Source organism: Lissotriton vulgaris, chromosome 1_2 (genome assembly GCF_964263255.1).
Source record: "Lissotriton vulgaris chromosome 1_2, aLisVul1.2, whole genome shotgun sequence".
Lineage (NCBI taxonomy): Eukaryota > Metazoa > Chordata > Amphibia > Caudata > Salamandridae > Lissotriton > Lissotriton vulgaris.
This window is the reverse complement of record NC_141686.1, coordinates 340,336,470-340,353,004: the sequence shown is the minus strand read 5'-3', so window position 1 is coordinate 340,353,004 and position 16,535 is coordinate 340,336,470. Positions and strand designations below refer to the sequence as shown.

At 46.7% G+C, this 16,535-nt stretch overlaps 1 protein-coding gene across 1 annotated transcript in view; it reads right to left on the bottom strand.

The window, feature by feature from the left end:
• The window catches only part of LOC147736710 (uncharacterized), a 52,733-nt gene extending 39,374 nt beyond the window's left edge, over window positions 1-13,359 (bottom strand). The window contains exon 1 of the mRNA XM_086953431.1: window positions 11,756-13,359. Within this exon, the coding sequence (XP_086809557.1) occupies window positions 11,756-13,334 (1,579 nt within the window). The 5' untranslated portion in view covers window positions 13,335-13,359. The remainder of the gene's footprint in view (window positions 1-11,755) is intronic.
• Between the last annotated feature and the right edge of the window lie 3,176 nt (window positions 13,360-16,535).

Below are 16,535 nucleotides of genomic sequence, written 5' to 3'. Positions count from 1 at the left end.
TATCGATCAGGTGTTGGCGTAACTCAGGAAAACAGTGATCAGACAAGTGCTCCCATGCAATTAAATCAAAGAGACCTTGAAAATCATTAACTTTGTTACCTTTCACCCAACCATCCAGTGCTCTGCAAAAGTAAGTCACATACTCCGCATACGTATTCCCAGGCCGCTTAGTACATCCCCTAAACTTCTGTCGATACATTTCAGGGGTAAGCCCGTACCTGTTCATTAAAGCTTCTTTCATGTGGGAATAGGATCTCTGATTTTCAACGGGCAAATCTAGCAAGGTATCTCTCCCTTCGCTAAGGAACCTTCCCCACAACCCCGCTCCCCAATCCTTGTCAGGGACCCGGTGGGAGGACATGGCTACCTCGTATGCCCTAGACCACTGTCCTATGTCATCCCCCTTAAAGAACTCCTTAACTACGTCCTTCGGGATGTGCACTCTTGACTCTACCTGCACTGTTGATGTGCTGCCACCAGAGGGAGGACGATCCAAGCCTCTCTCCTTGAGACTTATCTCCCTCATTTTTACTTCATAATCCATCTGGTGCTTTCGCTCTTCCAGCGCCATTCTTTTTGTTTCAAGCTCCAGCTGGATTTTCAATTCTGCCAGCTTTCTTTCGTGATTCCTTGTTTCCTTCCTGTCCGCCAGCTCCTCTGGCGACAGGCCTTTACCAAAGCTGTGCTCGCTGTCTTGCCTCTCGAGATCGATCAGATCCCCAAGTGCATTCTGCTCCGTCCAGGCTCTTTGTGCCCGGCATGGCTTCTGCACTCGGAATCTTCTTTCGGCAAAATTCAAAAGGCAAAGTCTGTGGCTAAGTAACTGGACCGTAATCCTTGTGTAGTGGTCAGAAGCTCAGGTATAGATATCGCAAGTGTAAATTCGAAAATCCTCACCGCTGCGTCCAATGTAGGAAGGGGGAGTCTCTAGTTGGGGCAGTGCGACACTAGCGACAAGCAGGGACTCTCCTCTTCCTCGTCAGGGCTGAGGGTTACCTTCCAGACAACCTCTGCTTACCCTCTAGGTAGTGTGGCTTAAGCAGTCGCAGGCTAATCTTTGGGGCATATAGGTTAAACACTTGCAATAGTACACCTTTACAACCAACCCACCACACAACGAGACCAGACTGTATTCTGTAAAAATATATATCTTTATATAGATTTTAAGCAGGCTTGTGAATACAGTCAACGTACTTTATGAAAACGGTTGCAAGTTACTCAGTTCAGGTTACCACAGTTCTTATGCAGTTCTCTTGAGGCCCGTAGGCCGGTGTTAACCAAAGTTCTTGTGGAGCCGGCGGCTTCCAGGGGATCTGTCCCACGTCGCGTTGCCTTCCCGGGGTCGCTGATCGTTGCGGCTCTTCAGCCGAGCAGGTCACTGGTCATCCGGGGCAGCGGTGTTCTGTGGCGGCAGGGTCCTCTCCTCGTCGTTCGCTCCGACCCTGGAGGCGGCGGCTGTGCGGCGGTGACAAGTGGCAGTACGGTCCCCAAGTGCAGGACGTACCCAGCCAAATGCCGGTGCAGCTGTGGGCTCACAGCTGGGCTGTCGGGCAGGCTACCGACCTTGCGGATTCTCGTAGGGCAACTGTCCGTCTTTGCAGGTGAGTGACTGCTCGTTATGCAGTCACCTCGAGAGCTCGGACCGGACGGGTCCTCCTTCACTTTGCTCTCGGGCTCCCGGTGCAGTTGCGGTCACGGTGTTCGGGCCAGCGGCGGCTGGTCCTTACTTTGCTCTCGCTGTTGCTTTGGGCCCCGGTCACGGTGGTCAGGTGGATGTCGTTGCCTGGGAGGAGATTCCTCCGTCGGTGCTGCGGCGATGGTCAGCACCCGCAGTCGCTTTCTTCCAAGGGGGTAGCGTCCACTGGTCCTGGGACGCTGGTCAGGGGGCAAGTTCAGTTGCAAGCCCTTGGAGATCTCTTTAGCAGAGTTTGGCACAAAGTAAAGCAAAAGTCTTCTTGTAGTCTTTTCTCCTTTCTCTCCTTCGGCAGCAAGGCACCAGACACAGGCAAGAGTCAGCACCCTTCCTTGTCTCTCACGGTCCTTCTCGTCGGGCAGAGTCCTTCTGTGGCCCAAACCGGATCTAATTTTCAAGGAGCAGGGCTCCTTCTTTTATAGGCCAATTCTTTTGTTCTCGCAGGCCAGGGGGGCCTTTGCATAGCCACTCTCAGTTCTGGAGTACCCCGGCGGGTGTACTCCGGCTTCTGCTTTCAGTGTGAGGGGCAGGCGCATCAGATGCCCCACAGGGGGTGGAGCCAGCATTGTGCGGACAGGGGCGGCCAGAGTACCTTGTTGATGGAGGCTTCGCCCTTCCTGGGCCAGGTGCCGGCAGAGTCATCCGCCGCTCCCCAGGAGGGTGGAGCCAGCATTGTGGTGGCCGAGCACAGCTACAGTTCGAGTCAAGAGGCACTCCTACCTCCCACTAAGGTGTAATCTGCGCATTCACCACCTGTCATCCCTCCAGCCCTGTCACTCACACATCCCAGACAGTCAGATACACATACCAGCAGAGGCGGGCTGAAATGGTTAAGCAAGCAAATGCTAACTTTCTAAAAGTAGCATTTGCAAACCCAGGATACTAAAATAAACTTGACTACAAGAAATATTCTATCATCCTGAGTTCAGGCATACTAAACATGACTCGCTACCATGCTCCTTGAGCCTGCGGGAATTATATGGTGTAATAATTCCAGCAGCTCAGTCTGGCCTAATGGAGCAGGTAGCCTTCAATAGTGAAATACGGTCTCGGTTGTAAGTCACTACTAGGACATGCCACACACATCAGGGCTTGTCCTACCTTACACTTACAACGCACCCTGCCCGCAGGCCTACCATAGGGGTGACTAATATGTAGTCAAGGGAAGGGTCGAGGCTGGCAAGTGGGTGCACTTGCCCAGCTGCCGTGACAGTACGGGACTGCACGCGGGTTCTGCAGTCGCAGTTCCCAGACACGTCTTTACGGCTGCTTCGGTGGGTGGCGCAACCAGCGCTGCAGGCCCACCAGCAGTATTGGCATCTACAAGCCCCGGCACTCTCTAGTGCGCTTTACTAGGGACTGACAGTAAATCCAATGCACGAATCATGGATACCAATCGTATATACAGTTTTACAGTAGGGAGCACTTGCACTGCGGCACGGATCAGCCGTGGCGCAGTGCCCTGAGTATCGGAAAACCAGCAAAACATCGGAGGCACATCAGCAAAAAGTGGCAGGGAGACTCACGCCAAGGTGCCAGGTCTAACAATCCTGCTCTTCCGAAGAAAATTAAAGACCTTTTTCTTCAGCAGATAATCCCGACCTACCCCACCCACCTGTATTCGGTTACCTAGCACTAGGACGCCTGCGGGTAGCTATCGCGCTCTACAAAAACCTATTCCATTCCATTCCAATGGCAGGGAGGATAGCCCTTGCTAAGATGGTACTGTTGCCAAAACTCCTATACCTCTTTGTCAACATTCTGTATAACCCAGGGAGGTTCTTCTTTACTTCCCTGAGGTCCCAACTCACAAGACTAATATGGGGCGGGAAACAGGCACGCTTCGGCCTTGACACACTTATGCTCCCCTTCCATTTAGGTGGATTTGAAGTTCCCAACTTCGAAAGATACTATGACTGCGCCAAGCGCACTTTGCTGTATATTGGTATCATCCTTGACCATACATGGCACATCTTGCCGTGGAAGATGGCTATATGGCTCCAACTTCTAGCACCGGATATATTCACACCCCAGTAAAGCCCAGAGAGCGCGACCCTACAACGGTTGATTGCACTGTGGCTGCATGGGGCCGAATTGCAGATACCCTCAACTGTCCGTTTCTATACTCACCCAAGCTGGCACTGGACAGTGATCCCAGGCTTCAGGTCACTTGCGAAGCGATTGGCCGCAAAATGCTCCGGGAACTGGGATATAGCCTTTAGAGCGATCTATATGTGAATGGAACTTTTCGGACCAAGGAGCAGTTTTTTTAAGGAGAGGTCAGCCTCTAATATGGATACCTTTTTATTCGCCCGGCTACGTCATAATGTCCGTGCGATCACTCCTTCTTTCCCTACTGAGCCCGACACTTTTGGGCCACTACACGCCATTGTACACACAGATGCACCACGACACATTATCTCACAGCTTTACAAACACGTACAGGACACGCCACGATCCACCACATTGAGGGCTCGACTTGAATGGGACAGGGACCGTACAGAGCCATTAACAGATGAACAACGGGAGCTCAGCTGCACACAAACAAAAGCAATCACCGGCAACAATAGATTAAGGCTCATACATTACAAATTCTTGCACCGGATATATCACACCCCTGCTCGGTAACATAAATTCCATCTGCGTGAATCGGATTGCTGCCTCCGCTGCGGATTAGCCGGGGCTGACTTCATGCTTCTAGCCTGGTCCTGCCCCAGGGTTGCCACTTATTGGACACAGGTATTTGAGGGGCTCTCCACTATGCTGGGCGTCACAGTGACCCCCTGTCCGTTAAAGGCGCTTCTGGGCCTGACTCAAGCTGTGGTAACTGTGCATAAGAAATTCCTGGCACTGAGCCTCTTACTAGCCAAACGCTTAGTGGTGTGTAGATGGGGGCGAGGGCGGGCCCCAAAGTTTAAGTGCTGGATCAGTTCCATGTCCACATGGCAAGAACATCTGCATGACTACGCAGAATTACTGCCTTTAAGATATCTGGGGTCCTCTCATGTCCTTTCTCCTACGACAGCAGGGGGAGGATGAGGACGGGCGGGAAGAACCACCCACTGCGGGCGTCAGTGCATCGCAGGTTTCAGCTTCAGGATAACACCAACAGAGAAATGCACACCTGTAGCCTCCCGGCGACACACTTGATGGGCGAACACCCCTTAACGTACATGCTGGAAAGTCTGTAAAATGCCGAACACCCATACATTGTTATTGACTTGGGTCATGTTGTGCCTTGCTGTTTCTATTACTGAACTGAACATCTGAAAGGAATTGAGGTCGTTCACAATTCGCTACTTGGTCTCGGACTTGGATGTGCTATTTGCTTTGGAAATGCTTATTATATTGATTTACTGGGGGTTCTGTTGGTGGGAGGGCGTGGGTTAACCATCTAGTTCCTTTCGTAAGAAGATGCTATTTCATATAGGACGTCGAGCATGGGAAGATGCTATTTCATAAAGGACGTCTAGCATGGGAAGATGCTATTTCATATAGGACGTCTAGCATGGGAAGATGCTATTTCATATAGGACGTCGAGCATGGGAAGATGCTATTTCATATAGGACGTCTAGCGTGGGAAGATGCTATTTCATATAGGACGTCTAGCATGGGAAGATGCTATTTCATATAGGACGTCTCGCATGGGAAGATGCTAATCATATAGGACGTCTAGAATGGGAAGATGCTATTTCATATAGGACGTCTAGCGTGGGAAGATGCTATTTCATATAGGACGTCTAGCATGGGAAGATGCTATTTCATATAGGACGTCTAGCATGGGAAGATGCTATTTCATATAGGACGTCTAGCATGGGAAGATGCTATTTCATATAGGACGTCTAGCATGGGAAGAAGCCACACTTGGTAAAGTACGTGACACACAGTTGCTCAATTTCATTGCATTGATGTACCATGCTTCATTTTCTACAATAAAGGTTTTTGAAACCTCTAATCTACCATAATCTACTGCACTCCACTGTAATGTACCCCACTCCACCCAATCTATCCCTCCCCACTTCATCCAATCTACCCCACTCAATCCAATCTACCCCACTCCATCCAAACCACCCCACTACAATCCACCCAATCTACCCCATTTCACTACACCCCAATCTACCCCACAACACTCCACTCCAATCTATTCAATTCCACTCCACCCCACTCTACCCAAACCTACCTCATTCCAGTTGAATCTAATCCACTCCACCGTACTCCAATCTACCCTACCCCACTCCATCTCAGACTTACCTATCCCAATCTACCCCATTCAATCTACCCTACTCAAATCTACTCCAATCAATTCCACCACACGCTACCTCACCCCAACCCAATCTACCCTACACCACTCTATATAACTCCACTCCATTCTACTCCAGTCCAATGTACCGCAATCCAAACTACCCCAATATACTGCCCTCTGATCTACTCCACTCCAGTCTTCCCCACTCTACTACAATCTACCTCATTCCCAATCTATCCCACTCCAATCCACTCCAATCCATCCCAATCCATCCTACTCCACCTCAATCTACTCCACTCCTCCCAAATCTACCCCAATTCAATCTACCCCACTTGACTCCAATCTACCCCATTCCACTCTACCCCAATCTACCCCCCTTCTATCTACCCCACCCGACCTTGTGCCACTAACTTTCAGCCATGCCGAACAGCAGTCACGCTGGTATACATAATGGCTAAAACTCGTTGCCAAAGCCAATAGCTTTCGGATAGGAGACACCTATTTGTTTTGCCAATGCTTGTTTTCAGTGGGGTTTTTTTCTCCATCATATTCACACGCAACAGTTCCCTGCAGCCAACTCAAAGCAGGCACAGGTGTTCAACGGCACCTGGGCACAGCAGGGAATTCCCTAAAGGGCCTGGCTTATGGTTTTTATTTTTTATTTTTAAGGGTTCCCGGACACTTTCTTGGGGTTCTCGGACCCTTGCAAACTTGTGTATCCTTATTGGACATCAATAGGGTTTCAGACCGAGCAGCAGGTCTCCGGACATTACAAATGTACAAGCCCAATTACTGTGCCGGCACAGACACCTGCCTAAGGTTTGCAGACCTCAAGGGTCATGATCTGGAATTTAACCTCTGTTCAAAATCAGCAATTTCTTCTTACATTTTAACATTAGGCAGCCCCTGTGCCCGGGAGAGACAGGATGGCACCACGGCTCTTTATGGCTTCTTTAGTATTTTTACAGGATGCGGGGAACAAGTCTCTTCATCATGTAATGGTTCAAGATGTAGCCAACCAATCAGGGAGCATCAGGTCCACAGACCCAACTTTGGGTTTACGTATCCGAAATGGACGACGGGAGAAAAAGCTCCCTCATCCAATCGGATCCAATATATTTTTACATTTGGGTCCATGAGTTCAGATGCACAGACCATTCATGGGCTAAAGGTCCAGCTAGCTCTATCTTAAATGACTAGTGGCTTAATTTGAGGACCACAAAAAACACTGCATGAAACTAGCCAGGCCAATCCCAAATAGTTTTGTGCAGATTCATTGAACTGTGCCAAAGTTATTATATGCGTATATATATAATTATATTAAATGGATTCTGTAATCCCCGTATAAATGGCAGTCTCTAATTTCTTTATAATCAGGAATTTGTGTCGCACCAAGTCAGTGATTATGAAGAAGAGACGTCAGAACTCGGCTTTTATAAGTTATTACAGTCGACTCCTGAGGGCACAATGCCTGCTGCCATAGCCAGCAGCTGATATGAAAAGAAGGTCAAGTCACGAAGCATAATTGAAGCAGCTGTTTAAAGCAATAAACAGAACTTTGCTTTTATTACTTCTGCTGTATGTTACTAGCTTACTATGAGAAGCAGAGGGAATATGTTTATTAGTTTCCTTAGATAAAGGAAGGGTGGAATCTTTCTGCATGTTTCTACACGTTCCGAGCTACTGCAGTTTTTTGTTTTAAATGGACTTTTATTGAACTGTTTCTAACATCTTTTTGCAACAAATATCTAAAAGTTTTTATTTTTACTTTTGCACAAGAGGTTTAAAGTTCATTCTTCATGTTTGCAAACATGTTAGCTGCTGCATATGTAGGAGCTACGCACCAAGGTTTGTGAGAAAGGTGATGGTGTGACCATGTATTATACAGGATAAAGTACCACCTGGTGCATAGAATATGATTATTGCAAGCAGGGAGAGCTAAGGGTGGGCTTATGACAGCTATCTCTGTAAAGCATAACTTTAGACATGTGAGCCGAGTGGTGGAATCGCCTTGGTACAAATTACTTATGATCAAGGACCTATTTCCGGAAACCCTTCTTCTGATAAATTGGTACTATAATATATTTGATCCCCATGTTACCGTAATTATTGATAATTTACAGGAAGAGATTGTTAAGGTGACAAACAGGGTCTTCCCTCTTTCCATTATATGGTTAGGTGATTTTAATTGTGAGCTATGTAAATTCAGCGGATCTAGGGTGTGTGGTCTGATGGATTTAACTGACCAACCTATGGCTCATTTTACCCATTCCAAACAAGGGGAGGCTCTAAATAGTATTGTCATGAACAATGATCTATGTATCCTGGATATGTCTAGCTTTTCTGGTGCATTGAATATACCCACTTTTCAAGGTACAGGGGGCAGAATGAGTACAATTGATTTTGCCATGGTGTCTAAGGGTTTTTCTCATTTTTTGAAAGATTTTAAAATTGAGGCGAACCCAGCTAGTGACCATAATCCCCTAATTTTGAGCTTTAACCTGGCTCTCCAAAAAAATCAGTTTTCGGAACAACCTATAGTATAAAGCCAAAATCAGGGTGTCCCTTTAAGGTGGGATAAAGTACATGCGAGGCAACTGGAAGCGGATATCTTTAAGGAAAATAAGGATAAGATAGAAATTTGTCTGACACCTACATCTGATCCAGATCACATAATTAAGAATATTGAATTATTACTGGGAAACGTCGCTTCACACCTTGTAAAGACAGGGGGCAGGAAACAAGATCGAGGGCCTAAATGGTTTGATGCTGAATGCTCTTCTGCCCAAACACATTTAACAAAGGCATTACGCCGAGACCCACGTGATAGGGATTTGGTTAGATCAGCCAGGAAAAGATATAGCGAGGCAGTCAGTAAGAGGAAAAATGATTTGCGGACCAAAGAATGGGAAGACTTGGAAAAAGCGGTTGATCTAAGGGATAATAGGCTTTTTTGGGAGATAATAAATAAGCCTTTTTTTAAATCAGGGGAAGATAATACCATCCAAGTGCATATACCTGAAGACTCCTGGGTAGCTCACTACAGTAACATCTTTAATCCAAATGAGATATTGCTGACTGCTACCACGGGAGAGGGTGATTATAATTTTAACATGGAGTCAGCAAAGTCACTCAGTGACTCATTAACGCTTTCGGAGGTAAAGTTAGCTTTGACCAAGGGGGCTGCTTTAAAGGCCCCAGGCCCTGATGCAGTACCCTTGGATCTTTTTAAACATAATTTGGAGGTCTGGTCCCCATTACTTTTGAAGGTTTTTAAGGCAATAGTCCTGGGGCCCATTCCGACCTCTTGGAAAGAGGCAGTTGTGGTACCTATTTTTAAAAAAGGGTGACAAGTCTGACCCACGCTGCTATAGGCCAATATCATTAATAGACGCGTCATGTAAGCTAATGGGTAGGGTGATATTGGCTCGCCTTGAAACATGGGCAGAGTCAGCGGGGGTTATTGTAGAATCCCAATATGGTTTTAGAAGAGGGAAAGGAACTACCGAGCAGTGTTTAAACCTAGCACTGATCATGGGCAAGTACATGGGTGCCAAGAATAGTTCTATTCATTTGGCATTCATGGACCTGTCCAGTGCTTTCGACACGGCATGTAGGGGTAAATTGTGGCGGATGATGGAGTCTATGGGGTTTGAGGAGCCTTTGGTTACCCTGCTCCGCAGGCTTCACGCTGCCACAATGGTTAGAATTAGATATGGCCCTGGGGGAGAGAAAACTAGACCTATATTATCTACCGAAGGTGTCCGCCAGGGATGTATTTTAGCCCCCTTTTTATTTCTGGTTTATACGAACGGACTAGAAAGTTTTTTGTTAGAAACCGGTGCTGATTTTCCTCAGATCAACGGCAAAAGAATTCCAATGTTGTCATATGCAGATGACACTGTCCTAATGGCCCTTACTCCCAATAGCATGCAGATTTGTCTGAATGCTTTTGACATGTTTATGGGAAATTTAGATCTAGGGGTCAATTTTACTAAATCTTTTGCCATGACTTGCGATCCGAAAAGTGTTAAAATCCGCAAATACAGGGTGAGGGATTCAAATATAGAGAAAGTTGATAACTTCAATTATCTGGGAAACCTTTTTAATAAAAAACTGAACAGGGAACCTCTGATATTAGCCCGGGTTCTAAAGGTTACACAGTCAATTGAAGCTCTTTTTCGCTTTGCCAGTAAATTAGGACTACAGCGTATAGCAGAAATAATATCTTTGTATAAAGCTAAATGTGTTTCTGCTATGACCTTTGGCGCTGGTGTCTGGGGGTCACAAAATTGTGAAAAGTTACAGATTATGGAGAATACATTTGTAAAACGTCTCCTATCTGTCCCATCGGGCACATCAAACATTTTTTGCCATGGGGAGGTTGGTATTGAGTTTGCAAGTGATATTATACACGTAGCACCATTAGTATTATGGTCTAAAGTTTGGCAATCTGAGGAATTGAAACTGACAAAAGATATCCTACAAGATTGCCTTAAACTTGAGCACTCTAGGGAAATCCGATGGCTTCGATATGTCAGAGATACCCTTTATAAGATTGGGTTAGGCAACATGTTTACAAACCCTGGCATGATCAATAAGGATACTAAGTTAACTATCAAGAATGCCTACAGCTCTAAATTGGGTTCCTTAAAGAACAGTGACTATGTATTACGTGTCCGGGGAAGGTTAGTGCGACCCTTTTATTTATCATATATTATGAATACGCAATGACGTTTCTATCTGACAAGGTTTCGCCTTGGTACTCTACACTTCCTTTTTGCGTTTCCAAAGCAGGGGGGTTGGAATGAGAAGCTACCTTGTTGCCCCTGTAATAATAAGGTCTCGCAAAACACTCTGCACCTTATTCTTTTTTGCACTTTGTATAAGGCCCCAAGAAATACCTTTATTAGACCATTACTATTATCCCTTGGATTGTGCTATTATAAAGAAGGATATGAATTTCTATTATCTTTGTCAACTGCAAACATCTGTAAGGCTGTACTGAGTTTTATTAGATCAGCTCTTGTGATTAGAAACCGATATTGAATGTTTATGAAAATCAGACTCATGTAATTATGTACCGTTGGTTTTATTGTAGAATCATGTCAATATGTGCAGTGTTTTTTATATTGATGTATACTTTTATGATTTCTCTGTGGAATCGAAATAAAGTTATTTGAACTGAACTGAACTGATTATTGCAAGTCACCTCAGAGATCCATAACCTTTGTGTATCTGCCTATCATGAGGTGGTGTGCACTCCAGGAGAACCCTGCAGTAACAACAACATCCCTAGTCAGCCCTGCTGTTGAGGCCGAATACAGACTAGGATTTTTAAATCAGGAACTGGAGACGACTGCGTCTTACCCAATGTAACTGTGCAACTAGAAACACAGTTCCCTCTCCAGACTGCACATGTCTGCCATTCTCAATGAACACCACATCACTTGCATCCGGCTATTACGTGTGATTCTGGCCAGTAATTCCTCCCATTAATTGCGCTATTTCCAGTTCCTCAGCCTGGAATGGGGACGAACAAGGAACGAGAAGAGCTACTGGCCTATTTGTCTCATGCAGAGTCCCATAACCAGGCCTGTTCCTGCACAGGAAGGATTCAGTCCTGTGTGGAACCAGAGGAGGAGAATGCAGGGAAACATCTGCACCCTGTGTACTCTGGGGGTATGTATCGCTCAGTGGGTTCCATCCAAACCATAATCCTCCAATCAGAGACTTTCTAAAATCTTGCCATACGCATTTTGAAGAGGTTACATGTGTTAGTATGCACTCCAAGAGTCCATTTATAGTGAAACACATACCTGGGGTAGCTTCGAACAGCAATAAGTGTGATTTTGTATTTCCTCTCTCCATTGAGTCTTCATCTGCAGTATGTGTATCCAGTCCTAGGAATGATGGAGGCACACACTGACCCCGCTCATCAGGACAGAGCAGTTCTGCCTTGCAGTTCTGATGTTGATTCTGTGATTCAGGGTGCAGTAGCTTGTTGTTCTGATTTGAGCCCTGTGCATCAGCACAGGGAGTTTCTAGCTTGTAGTTCGGATTTGAATCCTGCTCCTCGGGGTGCAGTGGTTCCACCGTGTTGTTCTGATCTGGTTTCTGTGCTTCAGGAAGCACTGACTCTAGCTCTCGGTCCTGTGCCGCAGTGTGCAGTGGTTCTAGCTTGTAATTCTGATCTGAACCATGTGCATCAGTATAGGCAGGGTCTAGATTGTCATGTTTGTCTAGTTCCTGTGCTTCAGGGCGCATAGATTCTAGCTCATAGTTCACATTTGGATCCTGCGCATAAGGAAGTTCCTGCTTCAAGCATAGGTGATGCTGTAGGCTCTGGGTTTGTTGTGACCCCAACTCATCAAAGGACAATAGCCCAGACGCTAAGTGTTCGTGTGATGACATCCCATCAGGTGACACAGGTTGTAGGCTGCGGTTATCCTGTGGATCTTGGAAATCAAAACACATCAATTCTTTCTCCAAGGGATCATCAGGTCCGTTCCCATCTGGTAGCGTGGGTTGTATACGGTGGTTTTGCTGTGGTTCGTGTCCTTCAGGAAATAGTGGGTGTGAGCAGAGGTTCTGTTGCTGGTCCCAGCTATTAGTAGACAATAGGGATGGTTCTTGCTTCAGGGGCTCATCTGGTTCCCTCTTTTCTAGGAACGCTGACTGTATGCTCTGGTCTTGCAGTGGTGTCTGCCCATCAACAAATTTCGAGTGAAGACACAGCTTTGCCTCCTGTGATCTGCATGGAGGATCTGTCTGAGGGCACCGGGATAGAGGACAATCCTGCTGTACTCCACTTCTATCTGGAAACCCAGGCTGCAAGCACTGGTCCTGCTGTGGGTGATGTCGATCTGGAAACATTGGCTGTAGACAAAGGTTTGGCTTCTCTGGACGCCCTTGAACATCAGTTGGAGAGGAGAGTGTACAGTCCTGCTTTGGTGCACGCCCATCATAACACACTGTCTGAAGACATAAGCTCGGATCCCCTGGCCTGTGCAGTTGAGGTATCGCAGGAGACCGGCTAACAGCACAATCTCTAATGCCCGCCGGACAGACCATCTCCAAAGACACTCCAGCATTATCTAGGTAACCTTGATCCTTTTCTATCCAGATTTTCTTAATCAGCCCAGCGACTCTAGAAGGTACGTCCTCCACAGTATTCAGCAAGTTATCCAGTTTGGCTTCCAACTCCTCCAGCATGGATAGAAGGATAATGTGGGGCAGGTTCTCCGAAAGCGGTTCCAGGTCCTGGTCCCTCTGAGCATCATTTCGGGATCTTGAAGTTAAGACGTCAAGGAGAGGTAAAGATGGGACTGTGGCTCTTACGGATTCACGTGAACACTGCGCTGTCACTTTCTTTTCTGGAGCCCGTCTTCTGCCCATTCTGGTAAATTGATGTTCGAGTCTCAAGTGTCTGCAGAGGAGAGGAAAAGAGAAAAGACAACACGTTATCAGAGGACAGTTAGGTCAAAATACTCCTGATCAGAGAAAATTGCGAATTTCTAAAACCTGAAAAAAAAATGGAATCATTAAAATTTCACAATACCCGCAACATAGTTCATATATTATGAAAGGCACGGATTTGAAATGTGTTTCCAACATTACGTCTGTTCCTTGGTCTGCTCAAATTGTACACTGTGCAACCAGAAAAAGAGAATACTGTAACAGCCTTGCAGCAATGAAAGGTTTATAATACCCTGGCAGACAAGACTGCGCTATCATCCTCACTTGCACTGTACACCTCTCTTTTGCAGTATTCAGGTCAGTGACTGAAGCACACGCCAACATACCAAACCTCTACAGGATCCTCAAAACGCTTGTAATGTCACTGCATATATAGAGAGCATGTTCAACCTGGGGTTTCTTGGAACTGAATCAGAAATACATAAAAGAGGAGAAAACAAACCATAAGGGGGAAGAATCTAGTCTGAATAGGCTTGTGGGCTGTCAGATTTCTGGATGAAAGGAACTTGTACCAAAGCTGCGTCCACCTAATCTGATCCTCTGTAATTTTGCAATAGCAAGTAAATTCAAGTGAGGAGATCTCTGGTTTTGTACGGGTGTATGCATTTCCACCTGGTTTGCAATGAAGTGAGGGGCAAGACCTCTCAACCCTTTAGGGCTGAGACAGAGGGTCTTAGACTGGATTTGTTATTTCAATATAGGTGTGGCGCGGGCCCACCTCTGAAGATGATGTAGTAAACAAGCTGCGTCGCTGTGAATTAGTTGTAGTCCATGAATGGTGATATTGGGTATTCTTACAAATACTCGGTTGGCATAATGCGATCTAGATAGGACTGCGGCCACCGCTATTGATTTTCTTGTCTAAAGTGGGAGGAGTGGGGTTAGTTTCTGAAGCAGTTTCAGCACGAATCTGCATTTAGATCCTACTGCTCCAGCAGCTGGTTCTTGCTAAGATTGCTATCGATTATCACTCAGAGGCTTTTAGCTGTGGGTTTAGGCTCCGGTAACAATCTCATTTTTGTTGGAGAGTGAAGTTGGCTCCAAACGTTGGTCTTATTCTTTCAAATTACAATCTCAGTTTGGTCAATATTCAGTTTAGCTGATTGAACCTCACCAAGTAATCATCAAATTGCATCATATTTTGAACCTGGAGTGGTGAGGCGGACATTCTGCCCACACAAATCAACAACTGAGAGTAGGTAAAGTTATAAAGCCTGGAACCTCTTGAAGATAGTTCTCTGACCAATGGTTTTTGCAGGTTAAGGGAGCAGAGATATTGATCTATAATTCCTGGTTATATCCGGGACTTCTCATTGGTTTTTCAGTATCGTGAGCTCTACAACATTATGAAACGCGTTTGGAGCGACAGCTTGAGCTGCTGAATTGATGAAAACGCTCTGCAGGGGACTGCTCAAGACCTCGCTTCTCGACGGAGACACAGCAGCCTCAGCACCCAGATATCCTTGGGGTACGCTTTATAAATGCTGATTGATTGATTGATTGTTGAGGTCAGAGATTCCATGACCGCTGGAGGGCAAGGGCCAGTTGGTGACCCGAATTTGACCTTGATCATAAATTCATGAAGCCTGTTTATTTCTTCAAACAAGGATAAGGAGAGTAGAGTTATTTTCAGACTCAACTTCAGAATTATTGCTGCTGTATTTGTTTATACGATCTTTAAAGAATGTTTTTGTTAAGTATTTAGATTGTCACAGAATGCCTCGATAGGAGTCAGGGAAGTTCTCATTTCATCTGGGGGCGACTAATCATTCAGGATATCAAAAAACAATTTTGATTTGCTTCTAAGATTTTTTTTGCCTATTAAGAGGACTTGACATGGAACAGGTTTGCCTTTATATTCCTCAAGCTCAATTTAAAATGTGATTTTGCTCTCTTCATTATCCCTTTCCCACCAGTGTCGACGCAATGCAGGTTTTGCCTCCTTTAACTCTGGCTTGTACCAGGGCACTGGTCTGGTGCGGTTTATAACACGCTGTTGGATTTGAGGGGTGGGGGTCACTAGCACGTCTAAGCCACAGAGTGGATTATTTTTCTTTAGAGAGAATGTCTTCAATTCATGGTAAGTGGGGCGGGGTGGGATTGTGAGAGTGTTGTAAACGCTGGCTCTGTATTAATGTATCGCCATGTGTGTATGGTTTCACTTCCAGCTTGTGGATCAAGCTAGAAAAATCTACTGGAATACAAATGCTGATCAAATACTGATTGGCCCTCGAGAAAGTCTGGAGAAGGGAACCGACACCGGACAACAGGACCTCCTTCAAACTTGCCACCCGGAAACACCACCAGCTGATCCGCGCCGCCAAGAAAACAGCTTTCAAGGACCGATTGGACAACAACGCACACAACTGCAAGGAACTCTTCAACATTGTGAAAGAGCTTTCCAACCCCAGCGCAGGAAACAACGACATCACCCCATCGCAAGACCTCTGCAACTCCCTCGCTTCATACTTCCACAACAAGATCGCCGACATACACAACAGCTTCAACAACCAACCAACGCACACCATGACCGAACAACCACCCCCCACCACCACCCTCCACGCCTGGACCCCGATCAGCACCGAAGACACCATCCGCACGATGAACTCCATCCCCTCCGGATCACCGACCGACCCCTGCCCTCACCACGTCTTCAACAAGGCCGACGCTGTCATCGCACCCCACCTGCGAGACATCATCAACACATCCTTCGACACCGCCACCTTCCCCGAGAGCTGGAAGCACGCCGAACTCAGCGCTCTTCTCAAGAAACCCACAGCGGACCCCACCGAACTCAAGAATTACCGCCCCATCTCGCTCCTCCCGTTTCCAGCCAAAGTCATCGAGAAGACCGTCAACAAGCAGATGGCCGCCTTCCTCGAGACGAACGGATCCCTCGACCCCTCACAGTCCGGCTTCCGAGCCAACCACAGCACCGAGACCGCCCTCATCGCCGCCACCGATGACATCCGAGCCCTGATGGACAATGGGGAAACAGCGGCCCTCATCCTCCTAGACCTCTCCGCGGCATTCGACACAGTCTGCCACCGCACCCTAGTACGGCGCCTCAGCAACATCGGCATCCAGGACAAGGCGCTGGAATGGATCATCTCCTTCCTC